This window comes from Talpa occidentalis, unplaced genomic scaffold (assembly GCF_014898055.3).
Source record: "Talpa occidentalis isolate TD23 unplaced genomic scaffold, MPIMG_talOcc4v2.1, whole genome shotgun sequence".
Taxonomy (NCBI): domain Eukaryota; kingdom Metazoa; phylum Chordata; class Mammalia; order Eulipotyphla; family Talpidae; genus Talpa; species Talpa occidentalis.
Genome location: NW_026555331.1, coordinates 72,204,828 through 72,228,310, shown reverse-complemented (window position 1 = coordinate 72,228,310; position 23,483 = coordinate 72,204,828). Strand labels below are relative to the sequence as shown.

Below are 23,483 nucleotides of genomic sequence, written 5' to 3'. Positions count from 1 at the left end.
GATCTGGAACAAGACAAGGATGTCCACTCTCACCACTGCTTTTCAATATAATACTGGAAGTCCTAGCCAGATCAATAAGACAAAAGAAAGACATCCAAGGAATCCAAATAGGAAAAGAAGAAGTCAAACTATCACTATTTGCAGATGATATGATAATATACATAGAGAACCCCAAAAACTCCACAGAAAATCTAATTCAACTCATCAATCAGTTCAGTAAAGTGGCAGGATACAAAATCAACATGCAAATGTCAGTAGCCTTCCTATACACAAACAATAAATCTGAAGAAGAAATAAAAAAAAATCCCTTTTATTATCAAAACAAAAAAAAATCAAATACTTGGGAATAAATCTAACAAAAGAGGTAAAAGACCTTTACAAAGAAAACTATAAAACACTGTTTAAAGAAATAGAAGTAGACACAAAGAAATGGAAAGACATCCCCTGCTCATGGATTGGAAGAATAAACATTATTAAAATGGCCATCCTACCAAAAGCAATATACCAATTCAATGCTATTCCAATAAATATTTCAATGTCATTCTTCAAAGAAATAGAACAATTATTGATGAAATTCATATGGAATCACAAAAAACCCCGAATAGCCAAAGCTCTCCTGAAAAAAAAAAAGAAGGGAATGGAGGCATCACACGCCCAGATTTCAAACTATACTACAAAGCCATAATCATTAAAACTGCATGGTATTGAAACAAGAACAGACACACAGACCAATGGAATCGAATAGAAAATCCAGAAATAAACCCACAGATTTATGGTCAACTAATATTTGATAAAGGTGGGCCTCCCCGGTGGCGCAGCAGTTGAGCTCTGGGTTGTGAAGCTGTCCGCAGTCTCTGCCGTGCCAGTTCGATCCCCAGCTGCTCCCCGGCCACCAGAGGAGGGTCCCACATGGTGCGGAGACCTCTCCTAGCCCGCTGCTCCCCTAAGCAGTGTACTTCGGTCCTTCTGCCTGCTCTGCTCTCAGCTCTGGCTCTGGTGAATTCTCTCACCCTCCTGCGCTTCTGACTGTACCCAGTGCTTGCATAAATAAATAAAAATAAATCTTAAAAAAATTTCTAATATTTGACAAAGGAGCAAGGAATATGCATTGGAGCAAAGAAAGTTTGTTCAATAAATGGTGCTGGGAAAACTGGGTCGCTACATGCAAAAGAATGAAGCTTGATCACTACCTCACACCATACACAAAAATCAACTCAAAATGGATTAAAGAACTAGACATAAGACCTGAAACGATAAAATACATAGAAAGAAATATAGGCGAAACACTACGGGATATGCACATCAAAGACATCTTCATTGACACATCAACCAAAGCAGTGATAGTGAAGGCAAAGATAAACAGCTGGGACTACATCAAATTAAAGAGCTTCTGCACAGCAAAAGAGACAATAACAAAAACAAAGAGAAACCCCACTGACTAGGAGAAAATATTTGCATGCAACAATAATGATAAAGGATTGATCACAACAATCTGCAAAGAGCTGATGAGACTCAACAACAACAACGAAAATAATCCAGTCAAAAAATGGGCAGAAGAGCTAAAAAGAAACTTCTCTGAAGAGGAAATGCAAATGGCCAACAGGCATATGAAAATATGTTCAACATCACTTGTAATCAGGGAAATGCAAATCAAAACTACCATGAGATACCATCTTCCACCTGTGAGAATGGCACATACTAAAAAAACTAGCAACAACAAATGTTGGCGAGGGTGTGGAGAAAAAGGAACTCTCCTGCACTGTTGGTGGGAGTGCAAACTGGTCCAACCACTATGGAGAGCTGTGTGGAGATTTCTGGACCTACTAAACATAGAGCTTCCATATGATCCAGCAATTCCACTCCTAGGTATTTACCCAAAGGACACAGAAACATCAATTCCAAAGAGCACCTGCACCCCTATGTTTATAGCAGCACTATTTACAATAGCTAAGCTTTGGAAACAGCCCAAATGCCCCAAAATAGATGACTGGATCAAGAAGATGTGGTACATACATACCATGGAATATTACTCAGCATTTAAAAAAGATAAACACATGCAATTTGCAGCAACATGGATGGTGCTGGAAGGGATCATACTCAGCGACATAAGCAGAAAGAAAAAGAAAAATACCGGATGGTCTCACTCATAGCAGGAATCTAGAAAACTTAAATAAGGGACCAGGAAAATAATCACTATAAGAAAGTGAAAATCAAAATCAACAAAAAACTATGAACCAGAGACACTTTTTGGGGGTGGGGGGCGGGAGGGGAGGGATTGGGGTCAGAATGTGGGGGTTGTAATTGTATGGGGAATATAAAAATAAAATTTATTATTTAAAAAAAAAGAAGGTCAATAAAATCCTAAGTGGATTTAAAAAAAAAGAAATAAAATGGAAATGAAGCTCTCAATAAAAAGATAATGGAGAGTCAGGATATAAAAAGAAAAATACAGGAGATTAAAAATTCAAGAGAAAGATATAGACGTAGAACAGATCAAATGGAAGAATAAATCCATGTACTTAAAAAGCGAGTGAATAAAGCACCTGTGTAGAAAAGAGAGAAATGAAGAAAAAAATTCAACAATCTGAAAATTATCTTATTCAGTGAGGAAAGGCAACATAAGAATGGTGGGAATACCAAGGGGGAAAGAAAAACAAACAGTAGATATTTTGCATGCCATTTGCAGCAAAATGGATGGAGCTAGAAGGGATTATGCTCAGTGAAATGAGCCAGAAGGAAAAAGGAAAATATCAGATGGTTTCAATTATAGGAGGAATATAGGGGAACAAGATAAGAGATCAGGTTTTTCTTTTTCTAATTCTTTGAGATCGGAGATTAGATTGTTTCTTTGGGTTCGTTCCTTGTTTCTTGACGTGAGCCTGTGTTGCTATATACTTTCCTCCTATTACTGCTTTTGCTGTGTCCTATACATTCTGGAAAGATGTGCCCTCATTTTCATTCATTTCAAAGTGTTTTTTAATTTCTTCTTTCATCTTCTCATTAATCTAATGGTCTTCCAGTAGGGTGGGGTTCACTCTCCAAGAATTGAGAGGGTTCCATGCTTTTTTTCATGGCTTATTTAGTTTGCTGCCTTTATGCTCAGAGAAGATATTTGGTATGATTTTGATGTTCATGTATCTGTTTATGTTTATTTTGTGGCACAGTGGAATATGATCTGTGTGCACTTGAGAAAAATGTGCACTTGGATTTTGTTGGGTTCAGTGTCCTGTAGAGGTTTGTTAAGCCCAAGAAGTCTAGTTCTTTTTTAGAGCTAGAGTGTCCTTGTTTATTTTTTGTCTTTTTCTTCTGTCTGTTGGTGAGAGTGGGGTGTTGAAGTAACCTACTGCATATATATTTTCTCTAGTGTCTGTTTTTAGAGATGATAATAATTGTGTAATATATTTTTATTTTATATACATTTTTACATCAATCTTCATATTTGTACAATGTATGCGCTCCCCTCTCAGGTGTGTAGTCCCTGTGAAATTCCTTCCCACCATTCACCCGTGCACCATCACCGCAGTGCCTTGTTCTCTTCCCACCTGTGTTTTGATCCTACTCCTTCCTTGTCCCCTGCAGAATGTCTCTGATTTATAGTTGCCTTTTGATTTTTAATTTATTATAATTACTTTTATTCTTCTTGATCTCTTTGGTATTAGTGTAATGTTGGCTTCATATAACATATTTGGCAGTATCCCTTTCTTCCATTTTTTTCAAAGACCTTGTGTAGGATAGGCACTACTTCATTTCTAAATGTTTGGTTGGATTCATTTTGGGGAGGGTTTTGATTACTGTTTCGATTTCACTGCTTATAATTGGTCCATTTAGGTGTTCCATTTCTTCTTTATCTAGCTTTGGATGATTGTCAAGTTGTATGAATTTGTTGAACTTGTTTGCATATAAATGTTGATAGTCATCTCTGATTATTCTTTTGATTTATGCTGTGTCTGTTGTAATTTATCCTCTTTAGTTTATGATCCTATTTATTTGTGCTTTCTGCCATTTTTATTTGTGAGCTTGTCTATTTTGTTTATTTGTTTGAAGAACCAATATTTGGTTTCATTGATCTTTTGGATTGTTACCTTAACTTCTATTTCATTTATTTCTGCTTTGATTTTTATTATTTCATTTCATCTACAGGCTTTGGGTTTTTTGTTGTTCTTTTTCTAGTTCTTTTAGGTGGGAGATTAGGTTGTTTCTTTGAGTTTTTTCTTGTTTCTTGATGTGAGCCTGTATTGCTATATATTTCCCTCTTATAACTGCTTTTGCTATGTCCCATTTATTTTGGAGAGTTGTATCCTCATTGTCTGTCATGTCAAAGTATTTTTAAATTTCTTCTTTGACCTCCTCATTGGTCCAGTGATCTTTCAGTAGTGTGGGTTTCAATCTCTACGAGGTGGGAGGGTTCCTTGTTTTCTTTTCATGGTTTATTTCTAGTTTGATGCATTTAAGATCTGAGAAGATAGTTGGTATGATTTTGATCTTAGTGTGTCTGTTGATATTTGTCTTGTGTCTCAGAATGTGATAAATCCTGGAAAATGATCCGTGTGCACTGAGAAAAATGTATACTCAGATTTTTGTGTGTGCAGTATTCTATAGATTTCTGTTAAGCCCAGGAGTTCTACATTCTTTTTTTTTTTTTTTTTTTTTGTATTTTTTTTAAAGATTTATTTATTTATTTATTTATTTTTTTAATAATAAATTTTATTGTTATATTCCCCATACAATTGCAGCCCCCCCATTCTGACCCCAATCCCTCCCTCCCGCCCCCGCCCCCCAAAAAAGTGTCTCTGGTTCATAGTTTTTTGTTGATTTTGATTTTCACTTTCTTATAGTTATTCATTTTCCTGGTCCCTTATTTAAGTTTTCTAGATTCCTGCTATGAGTGAGACCATCCGGTATTTTTCTTTTTCTTTTTGGCTTATTTCGCTGAGCATGATCCCTTCCAGCGCCATCCATGTTGCTGCAAATTGCATGTGTTTATCTTTTTTGAATGCTGAGTAATATTCCATGGTATATATGTACCACATCTTCTTGATCCAGTCATCTATTTTTGGGCATTTGGGTTGTTTCCAAAGCTTAGCTATTGTAAACAGTGCTGCTATAAACATAGGGGTGCAGGTGTTCTTTGGAATTGATGTTTCTGTGTCCTTTGGGTAAATACCTAGGAGTGGAATTGCTGGATCATATGGAAGCTCTATGTTTAGTAGGTCCAGAAATCTCCACACAGCTTTCCACAGTGGTTGGACCAGTTTGCACTCCCACCAACAGTGCAGAAGAGTTCCTTTTTCTCCACACCCTCGCCAGCATTTGTTGTTGCTAGTTTTTTTAATATGTGCCATTCTCACTGGTGTAAGATGGTATCTCATGGTAGTTTTGATTTGCATTTCCCTGATGGCAAGTGATGTTGAACATTTTTTCATATGCCTGTTGGCCATTTGCATTTCCTCTTCAGAGAAGTTTCTTTTTAGCTCTTCTGCCCATTTTTTGACTGGATTATTTTCTTTGTTGTTGTTGAGTCTCATCAGCTCTTTGCAGATTTTTGTGATCAGTCCTTTATCATTAGTGTTGGGTGCAAAAATGTTCTCCCAGTTGGTGGGGTTTCTCTTTGTTTTTGTTATTGTCTCTTTTGCTGTGCAGAAGCTCTTTAATTTGATGTAGTCCCAGCTGTTTATCTTTGCCTTCTTTTTTTTTTTTTTTTTTTAGAGCTTTTGTCCAAGCTTATTTTTTGTCTTATTGATTTGTCCATTGGTGAGAGTGGTGTGTTGAAGTTTCCTACTACATATGTATTTTCTCTAATGTTTATCTTCAGAGATGATAATAATTGTCTGACATATTTTGGTGCTCCTTCATTTGGTGAGTATATGTTGATGAGTGTTGTCTTCTCCATGTATTGTTCCCTTAATCATAATGTAGTGATCATCTATGTCTCTTTTTACCTTTTTTAGTTTGAAATCTATTTTGTATGATATAAGTAGCTATTTCTGCCTTCTTTGTTGGTCCATTTGCTTGTAGGAGTGTTTTCAACCCTTTCCTTTTTTTTGAAAGATTTGTTTATTTATGCTTACAGGAATTGGGGTACAGGCCATAAGTGTGGGGGGGAGGGTGAGAGGATTCACCAGAGACAGAGTGGGGAACAGAGCAGGCAAACTGACTGAAGTACACTGCTGAGAGGAGCAGCCATTGAGTCAGGAGAGGTCTGCTGAGCCATATGTGGTTGCTCCCTGGCTGGCCGAGGATCGAACTTGCGCTGCAGTGGCTGTGGACAGCTTCATAGGTTGTGTCTTAACCCCTTGTGCCACCAGAGAAGCCCCCAACCTTTTACTTTCATTGTATGTTTATCTTTTGTAGTTAAGTGTATTTCCTGTAGACAGTAAAATACTGAATTCTGTTTTTCAATCTAGCTTACTACTCTGTGTCTTTTTATTGATTATTTTAGTCCATTTATTAAGGTTAATATTGATACACTGGCATCCATATTTGCCACTTTGTTTGCCTTTTTGTGATTTTATTCCTTACCTTGTTCTATTCTTCCCATTCATTCCTCTGTTGGTTTTAGCTCTAGGGTTTCTTGTAATATTTTTTGGAGTGGGGGTTTAATAGTAATGAATTTCTGGAGATTTTGTGTGTCTGAGAAGGTTTTTATTTTTCCATCATAGGGGAAGGAGAACTTTGCAGGGTGGAGTACTCTTGGTTAGAATTATTTGATTTGGAGTTTGTTAAATATGTCTCTACATTCTTTTCTTGCCTGTAGTCTTTCTTCAGAGAAGTCTGATGTCAACCTGATTTGTTTTCCTTTATAGGTTTTCTATTTCTTTGCCTTCATCAGTTTCATTATTTTTTCCTTCTCTTGGAACTTTGGAAACTTTAATATTGTATGTCTTCCTGTAGTTTCTTTTCATTGTGGTGATTCATCTAGCTTCCTGTAAGTCTATTTTCATTTCCTTCTTATGCTTGGAAAGTTCTCTTCAATTATCTCCTTGAATAGTTTCTCAGTTCTTGGGTCTCTTTCCTCACCTTCTGGGATTCCTATGACTCTTGTATTTCCTTTCCTCATGGTTTCAGATAATACTCAAAGTGCTTTTTCATTGCTTTTCCTTTGTACTTTTCTTTTCTTTTGTGGTTCTTTTTAATGTCTGTATCTTTGAGAGTAATGATTTGGTCTTCCATTTCTTCTGTTCTACTTTCATGGATTTTCCCAGCATTCTTGAGCTCCTCCATTAATCTCTGGATATCCTCCAGTTCCTTCACTTTTTCTCCTCAGTTCATTAATTATATTCTTATCTCTTTCTGTATTTTCTCTTAACTCTTTGATTTTTTTCATCATGGCCTTTTGGAAATCTTTATCTTTTGGGTGGAGCTATTCTTCTGTGTCCATATTATCAGGTTCTGGAGGTTGACTTTCTTTTTGTGATGTATTATTTCCAGAAGGGCCTGCTTGATAATTTGTATTCTCTTTCTGCCCATTGTTAGCCTTCAACTTTTCTCTGTTCATAGTGCCCCTGTACCACTGGTGCTGGTGGGCATGACTTCTGACTTCTTTTCCTGAGGTTTGGATAAGTCTGCCTGGTGTCTGAGCTGCTATGGCTAGGTAACCATTTAGAAACTCTTCTGTTATGGTAAATGTTGTTCTGAGCTGTGCTTTTCTCAAGAGCCCTTGCTTTTCTGGCCCCCCACCCCCCACAAAGGATGGTATCTGACGTCTCAGTCAGTGGAGGCCTGTACCTCCAGACACACACTGAGGCCAAGTCCACTGGGAGGTGCCTGAAGTCTGGGTGGGACGTATTTTTCTGTTGAACTGCTAGGTCCCTCTAGGCATGTCTCAGAAGAATACCAGGGTGAAAGAGAAGAAGTGAAAGAAGAGATAAGAGGAAAGAAGAGAATGATACAGAAATGTGAAAGGAATGAGGGCGGTGAGAGGAAAAAGCAAGGGCTATACATGGGGAAGAGGAATGTGATGGAGGGTAGGAGGGAATGTGATGGGAAGAGGAGAGGAAGTAGTGATGGTAATGTTAAAGTGGTAAAGAACAATAGAAGAATCAGAAAACAGAATTAGAAAAGACGGGAAGGAACAACAGACAAACAACTGACCAATAAACATACATACTAACAGATGGGGGTAGAATTGCTTCTCAGGACTCTCGTGCCTCCCTGTGATCTAGTTGTTGCTGTCTTGGTCTGGTCTGCTTGAGGGCAGGTTAGAGCTGAGTAGGATAGTCTTCTCAGGGCCCACTATCTCCCTTATGATGTTTTGACAGAGGGGGAAAGGAAAAAAAAAATGGAAGGACCACAAAATGGTGTAGGTTGAACTGCAGTGGTGAGTTTGGGAGGATTAGCACTCTTTCAGGGCCTGTGAAGTAGCTGAGTGGGTGATGGGGCTGCGAAGGGCTCCTTCCATCTGAGGGCTTAGGATTCCAAGAGGCCCCCAATATCGGGACTAGCCCTGATATCTTTCCTGCTATCAGTTAAAAAAAAATAGTCTTGCCAGTGTCCAGGCAGGTGGGGTGGGGGGAGGGAAGCTACACAAAGAAGGGACTCACTCCCTGCGCCCTGTGCCTGCCCCAAGCTCCATTTGCCTACCTGTTATTGTCCAAATAGTTCAGGATTTAGAATCCACCCTAAGGGCTTCTCCTCCATGTCTGGTCTCCAGCTTTTTTCCTCTCCTTTCTACTGGTTGAAGTGGACCAGCTTTGTGGGTGGGGGATGGTAGACGGGTTCTGACAATTTTCTCTTTCTGTCCCTGTTGTTCCAACTTTCCCCTTTGGGCAAATTGCCATCGTTGCCCAGTTTATCTAATGCTTCCAGGTCCTCACAGGAACTTGCTGTTTATCTCCCTATCAATTGTGTTTTTTTTTCAAGTGGGGTACAGGCCAGGTCATGGGGAGGGGGGATGAGAAGATTCACCAGAGAGAGTGGGGAGCAGAACAGGCAGATGTACCGAAATACACTGCTGAGGGGAGCAGTTGGTGAGACAGAAGAGGTCTGCTGTGCCATGTGGGTTGCTCCCCAGCAGGACAGGGATCAAACTCGCACCACAAAGGCTGTGGACAGCCTCACAGCACTGTGCTCAACCCCCTGCACCACCAGGAAGGCCACTTATCAATTGCTTTTATGGGAGAACTTAATCCTAGCATCTCTTTGCTGCCATGTTGATCAGTTGACTCTCTGTGTAATGTATTTTATTTTATTTATTTTTAAATAATAAATTTTATTTTTATATTCCCCATACAATTGCAACCCCCCCATTCTGACCCCAATCCCTTCCATCCCGCCCCCCACCCCCCAAAAAGTGTCTCTGGTTCATAGTTTTTTGTTGATTTTGATTTTCACTTTCTTATAGTTATTCATTTTCCTGGTCCCTTATTTAAGTTTTCTAGATTCCTGCGATGAGTGAGACCATCCGGTATTTTTCTTTTTCTTTCTGGCTTATTTCGCTGAGCATGATCCCTTCCAGCGCCATCCATGTTGCTACAAATTGCATGTGTTTATCTTTTTTGAATGCTGAGTAATATTCCATGGTATATATGTACCACATCTTCTTGATCCAGTCATCTATTTTTGGGCATTTGGGCTGTTTCCAAAGCTTAGCTATTGTAAACAGTGCTGCTATAAACATAGGGGCGCAGGTGTTCTTTGAAATTGATGTTTCTGTGTCCTTTGGGTAAATACCTAAGAGTGGAATTGCTGGATCATATGGAAGCTCTATGTTTAGTGGGTCCAGAAATCTCCACACAGCTCTCCATAGTGGTTGGACCAGTTTGCACTCCCACCAACAGTGCAGGAGAGTTCCTTTTTCTCCACACCCTCGCCAACATTTGTTGTTGCTAGTTTTTTTAATATGTGCCATTCTCACTGGTGTGAGATGGTATCTCATGGTAGTTTTGATTTGCATTTCCCTGATTTGTGTAATGTATTTTAATGCTCCTTCGTCTGCTGAGTATATGTTGATGATTGTTAAATCTTCCTGGTCTATTACTTCCTACTCATTCCTCTGTTAGCTTTAGTTGCAGGGTTTCTGGTAATATTTTTTGGAGAGGGATTTTAGTGGTAATTAATTTCTGAAGATTTGGTTTGTCTGTGAAATTCCTTATTTTCCCTCATAGAGCAAGTAGAACTTTGTAGGGTGAAGTATTCTTGGTTTGCATTTGCTGACTTGGAGTTTGTTGAATATGTCACTCCATTCTCTTCTTGCCCATAGTATTTCTTCAGAGAAATCTGATGTCGGCCTGATTGGTTTTCCTTTATAGGTTATCTGTTTCTTCCCTCTCTTCAGTTTCAGTATTATTTCCTTGTCTTGGACTCTTGGAAACTTTACTATTATGTGTCTTGTTGTAGCTACCCTTTCATTATGGTAATTTGGTATTTTTCTAGCTTCCTTTATATCTATTTTCATTTACTTCTTCATATTTGGGAAGTTCTTGTTGATTTTTTCCTTGAATAGTTCTCAGTTCCTTTGTGTCTCTCCTCACCTTCTGGGATACCTGTGACTCTTATATTTCCTTTCTTCCTGGTGTCAGATAGTTCTTGACAATTTATTCATTCTTTTTCCTCTGTACCTCTCTTTTCTTTTCCATTTTTTTGTTTTTGTTTTTGTGCACTGTGCCTGATTCGTATTCCATTTTTTTCTGCTCTATTTCTGTTGCTTTTCCTAGAAATCTTAAGCTCCTCCATTAAACTTTGTAGATCCTCCAGTTCCTTTATTTTCTTCTTTAGGAATTCATTTTCATTCTTCAGTTCATTGTTTATATTCTTTTATTTTTCTGCATTGCCTCTTAACTTCAATTGTTTTCATTATGTCAATTCTGAATTCTTTATTTGTCAGGCAGAGATATTCTTTTGTGTCCATATTTTGGGTTTTGGAGGTTGACTTTCTTTCTGTGATGTATTTTTCCCAGGAGGGTCTGCTTGATCTATTGTGTTTTTCTTTTTTCCCATTGTTTGCCTTTGGCCCTGCTTTATTCATAGTGTTCCTGTACCACTGGTGCTGGTGGACATGACTTCTGAGATCTCTTGTCAGGGTGTGATGTATTTGCCTAGTGTCTGAGCCACTATGATTGGTGAGTAGAGGTAGGTGTGGGTGCTTTTTCAGCTTTCCCCTCTGCTCTCTTCACTGCTAAAGGCAGGTGGGACTTCAAGTCACTCTTTCAGAGTATTAGGGGCTACTGCACTTGGAGTTTCTTGCAGTTTCCACCTGGGTGCATGTCTGCCAGATGATTGATGTCATCGGTGGCTCTTCCAGGTTCTCCCACCAGGCATCTGGGTATATTGGGGTAGATGGGGCTTAAATGATGCTCCCCACAGCTCCCACATGGGCACATTTCTTCTGTTTTTGTGAACTTGGAAGTTCCTGCTTCCCAGGCCCCAGTACGTAGAATGGGATCCAATGTCTCATCCTAGGGTACTCAAAAGTTTCCTGTGGAGCGCTGCACCACCAGGCACAGGCTGAGGCTCAATTCACTGGGAGATGCCTGCTGGCTGAGTGGTATGTACTTCTGCATTTAAATGTTAGGTCCCTCTAGGTTGTGGCCTGGCAGAGCAGAAAGAAAGAAGGAAAGTAAAGGGAGGAGAAAGAAATTAGAAAGAAAGGAAGACTGACAGGAAATAAAAAAGAAGATAAAGTGAGAGAAGAAAAGCAATAAGTAAAAGAGAAAGAAGAGGATGGAAGATGAAGAAGAGGAAGGAAAGGAAAGGAATAAAGGAATGATAACATTGGTAAAGGGGAGAAAAAAGAAAAACATAAAAAAATAAGAAAAAAATGTTTAAAGAAGCTAGTGGTCACTATTTTAGTCTAGTGTGCTGGGTGTGTTGTAAAGCTGAGTGGGATAGTTTCCCCATGGTCTGCTATCTCCTTTGAGGTGTCCAGGAAAAGAAAAACAATCCCCCAAAGAAAATGGAAACACTGATAAAGGAAAAAGAAAAAAAATGACAAAATTTGCACCCTTTCAAGAGTCATGACCAGTGTGTGGCACTGAAAGATTGGGAGGTATGCATCTCTGAGTTAAGCTGTTCAAGTCCCTCCTGGGTGTGTCTCCAGTGTGGGGGAGAGAGAGAGAAAGAAAAAAGAACTCTCAAAGTTCGGGCTCTCTCCTCCTTCAGTATGCAGGCTGTGGACATTATGAGTCATAATTTCTCACCTATGGGATGTCCAAAAGTCTTTGATGTTTTCTGATGTAGTTGAGATCAGTAGAGCCCTGGATTGGGTCTGTTTGGGACCAGCTGAGTTGCCACAATGGCAGTGGGATTGCTCCTGCAATGGCAACTGGTCTGGCAGTGGGTGCAATGATCGCTGCAGCTAGTTGAGATGCCGGATGACTACTGAAAGTTGTCTCCTTTTCCGACTTTGGATCTCCTTGTAGATGTTCTGATGTTCGTTTCAAAGGGCCTGTTTTTTTCCAGGTGTTCTTAACAGTCTCCCCTCTTTCATTTTTGCAGATTTTTAGGAGAGGTATAAACCTGGGCACATTTGTGGTCATATCTATCTTATATACCAATTTAATGAAATTTTTATTCCTCTGATTTATCTCCAATTATACATCAAAATTCTCTATCTCTCCTTTCCCCCACCTTTCCTCTCTTCTTTTTCTCTTATTGTATATTTCTGCATGTAAATTTAACATTCTATTAAATTTAAGAGTTGACCTGCCACCCAATGAAAATCCTTAATGAATGGTTTTTATAGTTGTTTGGCTTCAATGACATTACTTAAAAATCAGTAGCTCTGAAGGAAGAGATGTGAGAAAGAAGTAGTGTTCAGAATTCAGTAGGCACACCAAATCAAGGTTTAAGGAGAAATAATTTTCCATAAAATTATACCTAATTATTTGCAGCTGTCCATGTTCTTTAGACCCTGGAATAATGAAAACATGTGAACATATTGATTTCAAATGGGGAAATTAATTATTTATACAGCAAACCAGTTTATTTAGAAACAAAATAACAAAAGAGATGGTAGGTTAGATAGTGCCTTCATGAAGAGAGATATGGTCTCCTTTTCTAAACTAAGACTCTTACATGACCTCTGAAGCACCACCATTTCAGTTCCACCAGAGGAGGAAGACGGTGGGAGAGAGTACACAAGTCATGTTGTGTTGTATATTTGGCTGATGTAGGAATGTGTGGACACCATAGTTTTCCAACCTCATTTAATAGTATTCAGAATATTAATGTTCACAAACAGGAAGAATTCTTACCTGTAAGAATCAGGTAACTAAGGATGATGCCTACTATTATCAGCTTTGTCTATGGACAATTTTAGTGTACTTTCAGTTCAGTTAGGTCTTATTAACAACAAAAAAGTGATTATTAGATAACACTTTGTATAAAACACAGAGTTTCACGGACAGTGTAGGTCACCTAGAGCAATTGTCCCCAGACAAATCCTATCCTATAAATGCATGACAAAAAAAAAAAAAAAAAAAAAAGCTGAAGGACTAATGGGGACCAAATTTTCAATGATTATTAATATGGAATAACTGCTTGTCCTTCAAATACTGTGAGATCTTAAAAATAGCTAACTGCATGATTGCACAAGGAGGCTTTTGCAGTCTGTGTTTCTGGGTTTGCCTCTGTAGCTGTTAGCAGCCATCAAATCCACAGATTCCTTACTGTGGTGGGAATGTATGCCATTCTACTACCCACAGGATATCTTGCTTTGGATAAAACTGGATTTTATTTAGGCTTCCTGTAAATGGTGCTTTATTATTCCTACCTATTATTACATAAATAGCTCTTGGGAATTTATTCTGGGTTTGCTTTGTATTTATAATGACAGATCACTTCCAAGGGGTTCACCTTGTAGGTGGAGATGATATGGTTGTACATACTACCAAGACCCCCTTCCTAAATTACTAATCTTTTGATTTTATGCTTATAGCTTCCTTTCTTGCAGTTTGTATAGTTCAGCTAAATTGGGTTTTTAGTGGGTTTTACTTTGTGGTTATCTGAATGCTAGGTTGCATATTAAAGTAGAATAAAGATATGTCTAAATGTTTGCAAAGCATATTATTTTGGAAGTTGGGTAGGAGAGGGATTTTTCTGTTTATGTAATTCAAGATTTTTCAGGCTACATGGTTTTTGGATAGAAATAGAAATAAACTTGAGAGTATTTTTCTGTATATATCTTCAGAATTAGGAAATTCCAGTTTATCCTTAATTTCTCCCATTTCAGGGAGTCTTTAGGGGTTATCGCCCAAACACTTGCATACTGATTCTTTGACCTCCCCAATTGTGTATCATTTGCCAAACATCTGTCTGCAGTAGGTGTGAGTTTTCTGAGCCCTGAAATCTTGGCTTTGGAATAATGTAGCTCCATCCATCCAGTTAGCCCTTAACAGGATGCACTAGATCATAATATTCAAAATTACAAATCACACTAATGAAGCAGTTAGCAAATGCTGATATCCTATTTTTCATCCTTGATGAAAATCTTAAAGCCAAAAAATATACATAAAGCCACATTTTTTATATGACTGACAGCAAATTTTCAAAGATAAATTTAATTATTATTCCATGCATTTGGGTTATCTTTAGATGTTTAAATGTTTAATAAAGTAAAATACACCTAAGAATATATATAACACAAAATTTATTTCCGAAAAATTATTTTTCTTCTAAAATATTAAAAAATAAAATTAAAATGAGAAATGCAAACACAAAAATGGATACCTAATTTTATTTATTTATTTTTTAAATTATGTCTTTTTTAATTTCTATATTCCCCATACAATTGCAACCCCCTGATTTTGACCCCAATGCCTCCTTTCCCCACTCCCCCCCCTAAGGTGTGTCTCTGGTACATAGTTGTTTGTTGATTTTGATTTTTTTCTTTCGTATAGTTATTCTTTTTCCTGGTCCCTTATTTAGGTTTTCTAGATTCCTGTTATGAGCGAGACCATACGGTATTTTTCTTTTTCTTTCTGGCTTATTTTGCTGAGCATGATCCCTTCCAATCCATCCAGGTTGCTGCAAATTGCATGTGTTTATCTGTTTTGAATGCTGAGTTATCAAATACACAATTCTATTGTGCATATGTACCATATCTTCTTGATCCAGTCATCTATTTTTGGGCATTTGGGTTGTTTCCAAAGCTTAGCTATTGTGAATTGTGCTGCTACAAACATAGGGGTGCAGGTGCTCTTTGGAATTAATGTTTCTGTGTCTTTTGGGTAAATACCTAGGAGTGCAATTGCTGGATCATATGGAAGCTCTATCTTTAGTAGATTGAGGAATCTCCAGACAGCTTTCCATAGTGGTTGGACCAGTTTGCGCTCCCACCAGCGATGCAGGAGAGTTCCTTTTTCTCCACATCCTTGCCAACATTTGTTGTTGCTAGTATTTTTTTTTAATATGTGCCATTCTCACTGGTGTAAGATGGTATCTCATTGTAGTTTTGATTTGCATTTCCCTGATTGCAAATGATGTTGAACATTTTTTCATATGCCTGTTGGCCATTTGTATTTCCTCTTTGGAGAAGTTTCTTTTTAGCTCTTCTGCTCATTTTTTGACTGGATTATTTTCTTTGTTTCTGTTGAGTCTCATTAGCTCTTTGTAGATTTTGCGATCAGTCCTTTATCATTAGTGTTGGGTGCAAAAATGTTCTCCCAGTTGGTGCGGTTTCTCTTTGTTTTTGTTATTGTCTCTTTTGCTGTGCAGAAGCTCTTTAATTTGATGTAGTCCCAGCTGTTTATCTTTGCCTTCACTATCACCACTTTGGGTGACGTGTCTGTAAAGATGTCTTTGAGGTGCATGTCATGCAGTCTTTCGCCTATGTTTTCTTCTGTGTATTTTATGGTTTCAGGTCTTATGTCTAGTTCTTTAATCGATTTTGAGTTGATTTTTGTGTATGGTGTGAGGTAGTAGTCAAGTTTCATTCTGTTGCATGTAGTGACCCAGTTTTCCCAGCACCATTTATCGAACAAACTTTCTTTGCTCCAGTGCATATTCTTTGCTCCTTTGTCAAAGATTAGTTAACCATAGATCTGTGGGTTTATTTCTGGGTTTTCTGTTCGGTTCCAATGGCCCATGTGTGTGTTCTGTGGATACCTAATTTTAAATAAAAAATATTGGAGTAAGCCTGAACTTTTTTTTTTTAAACTTAAACAGAAGTCTTGTTTTTGGGTAAGATGTGTGGGAAATTTTGGCCTGAAGTTTTGTGGGCTTATGACAATACTATTGGTTTTCAGGTTTTTTTTAATAATTTTTAATTTTTTAAAAATAATATTTAGTTCCCCCCACCCCCTCAGGTTGAGTCCCCATAGAATTTCCTTCCCCAAGACACCCGTGCACCATCACCACAGTCTCCTGTTCTCCTCCCTCCCTCCCTCTGATCACTCTCCCTCCTCCTCCCCTGCAGTATGTCTCTGATTTGTAAATGTTTGTTTTTGCTTTGTTGTGTTTTGTACTGTTATTGTTATTAATTTTTTACACTGAGTTCTTATTTGGTTCCCCTAATTCCTGTTATAAGTGAAACCATGTGATATTTTTCTTTTTCCTTCTGGCTTATTTCACTAAGCATAATTCCTTCTAGCTCCCTCCATGTTGCTGCGAATGACATGAGTTTATCTTTTTAGATTGCTGAATAATATTCCATTGTGTACCATATATATACCGTTCCATATATACCACATCTTCTTGATCCAGTCATCTATTTTTGGGCATTTGGGCTGTTTCCAGATTTTGCCTATTGTAAATAGAGCTGTAATAAACACAGGTGTACAGGTGCTCTTTTGAATCAATGTTTTTGTGTCCTTTGGGTAGATCCCTAGTAGTGGAATTGCTGGGTCATATGATAGCTCCATTTTTAGCAGACTGAGGAAACTCCAGACAGCTTTCCATAGTGGTTGGACCTGTTTGCACTCCCGCCAGGAATGTAGGAGAGTTCCTTTTTCACCATATCCTCACCAACATCTGTTGTTGCTTGTTTTTTTGTTATGTGCCATTCTTACTGGTTTAAGGAGGTATCTCAGTGTGGTTTTGATTTGCATTTCCCTGATGATAAGGGATGCTGAGCATTTTTTCATATGCCTGTTGGCCATTTGCATTTCCTCTTTGGAGAAATGTCTTTTAAGTTCTTCTGCCCATTTCTTGACTGGATTGTTTATTTTGTTTTTGTTGAGCCATGTGAGTTCTTGTATATCTTTGTGACCAGTCCCTTATCAGTTGGATGGAGTGTAAAGATTTTTTCCCAATCAGTGGGGTATCTCTCTCATTTGGTTGATGTCTCTTTGGCTGTACAGAAGCTTTTCAGTTTGATGTGATCCCAGGTGTTTTCTTTGCCTTCACTATGACTGCTTTGGGTGATGAGTCTTTAAAGATGTTATTGCGATGTATGTCTTGTAGTGTTTTACCTATATTTTCTTCTATATATTTTATGGTTTCAGGTCTTATGTCCAGTTCTTTTATCCATTTTGAGTTGATTTTTGTGCATGGTGAGATGTAGTGGTTGGTCTAGTTTCATTTTCTTGCATGTGGAGGTCCAGTTTTCCCAGCACCGTTTATTGAACAAACTGTCCGTGTTCCATTGCATATTCTTTGCTCCTCTGTGAAAGATTAGCTGTTCATATAAATGTGGCTTAATTTCTGGGCTCTCTAAAATCAGTTCCATTGGTCTGTGTGTCTGTTTTTGTTCCAGTACCAAACTGTTTAAATTATTAGGACTTGGTAGTATAGCTTGAAGTTTGGAAGTGTGATACCAAATTTCTCTCTTGTTTTCATCAGTAGGGCTTTGGCTATTGGTGGTTTTCTGTGGTCCATATGAATTTCATCCATATTTGTTCTATTTCTTTGAAGAATGTCATGGAGATTTTCATTGGAATAGCATTGAATCTGTATATTGCTTTTGGGAGGATGGCCGTTTTAATAATGTTAATTCTTCCAATCCGTGAGCAGTGGATGTCTTTCCATTTCTTTGTGTCCTCTTCAATTTATTTTAATTGTTTTATAATTTTTTTGTATAGGTCTTTCACCTCTTTTGTTAGGTTTATTCCCAAGTATTTCATTTTTTTGTTTCAATTATAAAGGGGATGGTTTTCTTGATTTCTTTTTCTTCAGATTGATTGTTTGTGTATAGGAAGGCTACTGATTTTTGTGTGTTGATTTTGTATCCTGCTACTTTACTGAACTGGTTGATTATTTTGAGTAGTTTTTCTGTGGAGTTTTTAGGGTTCTCTATGTATATTATCATATCATCTGCAAGTAGTGATCGTTTTACTTCTTCCTTCCCTATTTGGATTCCTTGCATGTCTTTCTCTTGTCTAATTGCCCTGGCTAGGACCTCCAGTATTATATTGAAGATCGGTGGTGAGAGAGGACATCCTTGTCTTGTTCCTGATCTTAAAGGAAAGGCCTTCAGCTTTTTGCCATTGAGAAGAATATTGGCAGTGGGATTGTCGAATAACATACCTTATCATGTTAAGGTATGTTCCTTCTATCCCGAGAATTTCAAGGGCCTTCATCATAAATGGATATTGGGCTTTGTCAAATGCTTTCTCAGCATCTATTGATATGATCATATGGTTTTTCTTTTTCTTTTTGTTGATGTGTTGGATTACATTGATCGATTTTCATATGTTGAACCATCCTTGTGCCCCTGGGAGGAATCCCACTTGATCATGGTGTACTATCCCTTTGATGCATTGCTGGATTCTGTTGGCAAGGATTTTGTTGATGGTTTTTGCATCAGTGTTCCGTAGGGAGATTGGCCTGTAATTTTCTTTTTTTTGTGCTGTCTTTGTTTAGTTTTGTTATTGTGTCATGTTGGCTTCGTAGAATGTATTTGGTAGCATTCCTTCTTTTTCAATTTTTTGAAAGAGTTTGTGTAGGATAGGCACTAATTCACTGCTGAACATTTGGTAGAATTCATTTGTGAAGCCATCTGGGTCTGGGCTTTTGTTTTTCGGGGGTGCTTGATTACTGCCTCAATATCGCTGCTTGTCTTTGGTCTGTTAGTTGTTCTATTTCTTCTTTGCCCAGCTTTGGATGATTATATAGTTTTAGGAATTTGTCCATCTCTTCCACATTGTTGAATTTGTTTGCATATAAGTGTTCATAGTAATCTCTGATTATTCTTTTGATTTCTACTGAGTGTGTTGTGATTTCTCCTCTTTCATTTATAATCCTATTTATATTTTTTCAAAGAACCAACTTTTGGTTTCATTGATCTTTTGGATTGTTTTTAATTTCTATTTTGTTTATTTTTGCTTTAATTTTTATTTTCTCCTTTCTTCTACTGGCTTTAGGGTTTTTTTTGTTGTTCTTTTTCTAGCTCTGTGAGATGTGAGATTATGTTGTTTCTTTGAGTTCTTCCTTGTGTGTTGATGTGAATGTGTATTGCTATTTATTTTCCTCTTATTACTGCTTTTGCTGCATCCCATGTATTCTGAAAAGTGGTGTTCTCCTTGTCATTCAACTCAAAGTATTTTTTAATTTCTTCTTTGATCTCCTCATTATTCCAGTGGTCTTCCAGTAGTGTGTATTTCAATCTCCATGAAGTGGGAGGGCTCCTTGTTTTCTTTTCATGATTTATTTCTAGCTTGATGCCTTTATGATCGGAGAAGATAGTTGGAATGATTTTGATCTTCATGTATCTGTTGATGTTTGTCTTGTGGCCCCGTATGTAATCGATTCTGGAGAATTATCCATGTGCACTTGAGAAGAATGTGTACTCAGATTTTTTTTGGGTGCAGTGTCCTATGGATGTCTGTTAAGTCCATGAATTCTATGTCTTTATTTTTTGTCTCATTGATCTGTCCTTGGTGAGAGTGAGGTATTTAAATCTCCCACTATATATGTATTTTTTTAATGTCTGTTTTCAGAGCTGATAATAGTTGTCTAATATTTTTTGGTGCCCCTTCATTTGGTAAGTATATGTTGATGAGTATTATATCTTCCTGATGCATTGTCCCCTTTATCATAATGTCATGTCCATATGTCTCTTTTCACCTTCTTTAATTTGAAGTCTATTTCATCTGATATAAGTATGGCTGTTCTTGCCTTCCTTTTTGGCCCATTTCCTTGTAGGATTGTTTTCCAACCTTTTACTTTCAGTCTATGTTTATCTTTTGTGGTTAAATGGAGACAGAAGAAGGTTGGATTTTATTTTTTAATCCACCCTGCCTCTCTGTGTCTTTTTATTCATGAGTTTAGCCCATTTACATTTAGAGTTAATATTGATATGTTGGCATCTGCATTTGCCATTTTGTTTGTCTTTTTTGTGATTTTATTTCTTGCTTTATTCTGTTCTTCTTGTTCATTCCTGTTGGTATTGGCTTTAGGACTTCTTGTAGATTTTTTTTGGAGTGGGGTTTACTTTTAATGAATTTCTGGAGTTTCTGTTTGTCTGAAAAAGTCCATATTTTTTCTTTGTAGAGGAAGGAGAACTTTGCAGGGCAAAGTATTCCTGGTTGGCATTTGCTGTCATGAAGTTTGCTGAATATGTTACTCCAATCTCTTCTTGCCCGTAATGTTACTTTAGAGAAGTCTGAAGTTAACCTGATTGGTATTCCCTTATAAGCTATCCGTTTCTTCCCCTTGCCAGTTTCATTATTTTTTCCTTGTTTTGGACTCTTGCAAGCTTTACTATTATGTGTCTTGTTGTAGTACTATTATGTGTCTTGTTGTAGTTTTCTTTTCATTGTGGTAAGTGGGAGTTGTTCTTTCTTGTTGTATGTCTATATTCATCTCCTTTTTCATGCTTGGAAGTTTTCTTCAATTATATGCTTGAATAATTTCTCAGCTCCTTTGTCTCTCTCCTCACCTCTGGAATGCCTATAACTCTTACATTTCCTCTCTTCATGGAGTCTGATAATTGTCTAAGAGTATCCTCATATTTCTTCATTTGCACTTCTCTCTCCTTTCTCTTTTGGCTCTTTTTATTTCTGCATCTTTGATAGTGATCCATTCTTCCATTTCATCGATTCTGTTTTCATTGCTTTTCCCAGAGTTCTTTAATTCCTCTAGTAATCTTTTAATCTCCTGCATTTCTTTTCTTTCCTTTCTTAAGGTCTCAATTTCATTCTTCAGTTCAGTGATTATTTGTCTCAAATCATTTTTTTCCTTTTCCTTTTCTTTCTTCTTTTTAATCATGATGATCATTAATTTTCTATCTGATAGGCTGAGAAGTTCTTCCATGTCATTGTTGAGCTCTGGTGACTGTATTTCTTCTTGTGGTGTGTCCTTCTCCTGTGGGTTTGCTTGGTTATTTATATTTTTTCTTCCCCTGTTGTTTGCTTTCTAATTAGTTCTATGCATTGGGAAGTTGTGCCTCTGGTGGTGGTGGGCATCTCTTTGGAGTGCTCATTTGGGGGTGTCAGAAACTCTTTACCAGACTGAGACCAGCACTGGTAGGCCAAAACTCCACCAGGGTGTTGATGCTGTGGCTGTGTTGCTGGGCATTGTCCCTTACAGTTCCCTTTTCTGTATTTACTCAGTTGCAACAGGGAATCATTAGTTGGTGATTTTGTTCCGGTCACGAGATGGTGCCAAAGACCTGTACTTGCTGATCTGTGCTTTTCCCCAGATGTTCTCTGAGAAATGGAGCACGGGGTGGAAGGGAGCACTCAACACAAGGGCTTTTATTAAAGCTGGGTACTGTGTCTGGGTAACTGTCTTGCACCCTGAATTCTGCACTCTAGTTCTCATTTCTAGGGCTATCAGATACAAAACACTGGCTGTCACCCTGTGCAGTGCCCACTGCTATGGAGCATCCCATGCCCCAGATCCTGTGCCTGGCTTTCAGTTCCAGAATGGGGTCTTGCTTCACACCTTACTTCCCTTCTTACCCCTGTTTGCATGGCCCACCCTCTTTTAGAGCTTGAGGGTGTTTTTGGTATTCCTGGTTTCCAACTATCAGGATGCTGGTGATTTTGTTCTGGTTGTAGGTGGCACCAGAGATATTTCCTAGTGTCCTTCCAGAACTGATTTTTTTCCCTGTGGGTGTGGGGGAACAGAGTGGGGGTGGCATAGAGCGACTCAACGGTGTGAGGGTTCTGTGACTGCCCTGTGCTCTGCTGTCGTGGGGATCCTACGCTCCAAATTTTATGCCCTGGGTCTTAGTTCCAAAGCCCTCAGATATAGGATGTGGGCTGTAGCCCAGCTCAGTGTCCGTAGAAATGGTGCCTTTTGCACCCTACTCCCATGTCCGGGTGCCTGGTTTCTGGTTACTCTGTGAGGGACATTCACCTCAGTGATGGCTCCCGCTTGTCTCCCTACAAACCTGGTTCAGGGGTGCGGGGACCTGGGCTGCTGCAATCTGCCTATGCTTTTTGAGTGTGCCGCTTTTCCACACAAGCTTACTGGCTTGCCTTTGGCTTTTTGCAGGTCTCTTCGGGGAGTCCTTGTTTTCCTCTAATGGCACCCAGAGCCATTCACTCACCTCTGTGGTGATTCCCTCACGGTTCTCCACAGTTCCCGTTTACGGGTTGTGGTGCCTGCAATAGTTCCTTTCCACTCACAGTCCCGCTTGATGTATAGTTTGTTCTCGTTGTCTTTTTCTTTCTGTTGGTTGGAGTGTACCGGCATTATGGGTGGGAGAGGGCAGCAGGGTTCTGAGCGTTTCTCTCTTTTCATCCTCTTTTATGGCAATTTTCCTCTTTGGGTGTTTGCCAGAGTCCATGTCCTGGTTTTTGCAGAGAACTGCCACTTTTTCTCCCTATTAACTTTTTTGTTTAATGGGAGGACTTACTCTCAGCATTTTCCCGCAGCCATGTTGATCCCTCAGTTTTAGTCTGAACATTTTAATAAAAATTTCAGTGTAACTTAAATAATTTTTATCACATTTATATTTTTATAAATATGTCAATTTTGAGCTCTAGCATTTAACGTCTGTCTAATTGCAAATGTACAGAATTGATATGCTTTATCCATGTTATGTCTAAGTTAACATATATAGGCTTAAGGGTAAAATAAATATTTAACGTCAACTGGAGAGACTTACTGTGCTGATTTGTGGATCTCTCAGAAGGAATGATGGAATACACACATCTAGAAAAGTAGGAAAATAGACTCTCAGCAGTGTGGATGCTACTGGGATAAATAGCCATGAAAGAATCTTTTCCATCTATGCTAAGAAAGGATTGAACAAGTGAATTAACTTTTCAAATTATGAGTTTAACTTATATGTCTTTTAAAGTCCTTCTTGCAAGCAAAAGCAGCATTAGTTTAAGTGTGGGCAGTCGTACAACAGACAGACTTTCATAGCATTTGGGCATATCCACCTTTTGTATTAAGGACATTGAGCAAGAGACAGAGGTAGTGCATGGGTTTGGATGGTGCCATGGCACCAAATCTTAGAAGAAATGTATGCTTTTGGGTGTTGTATTCATTTTTAGTTTGTTGTTTGGTGTTTCTGATAAGAAGACTACAGTGTATGTACCATTATTCCCTGGTTTAGTTCTTAAATTATTGGTCTTATGCCAAATAGAGGGAGACTTTCTCTCCTGACTTGCATTTCATTAGTGGCTAGCTATCTCACTCAGATAGTGTCAGTG

General features: G+C 38.3%; 1 protein-coding gene across 1 annotated transcript in view; it reads right to left on the bottom strand.

The window, feature by feature from the left end:
• LOC119249890 (protein DEK-like) overlaps positions 1–22,515 on the bottom strand; it is a 58,138-nt gene extending 35,623 nt beyond the window's left edge. Inside the window, 1 exon segment of the mRNA XM_054691915.1 lies at positions 22,390–22,515. Coding sequence (XP_054547890.1) covers positions 22,390–22,515 — 126 coding nt within the window.
• Between the last annotated feature and the right edge of the window lie 968 nt (positions 22,516–23,483).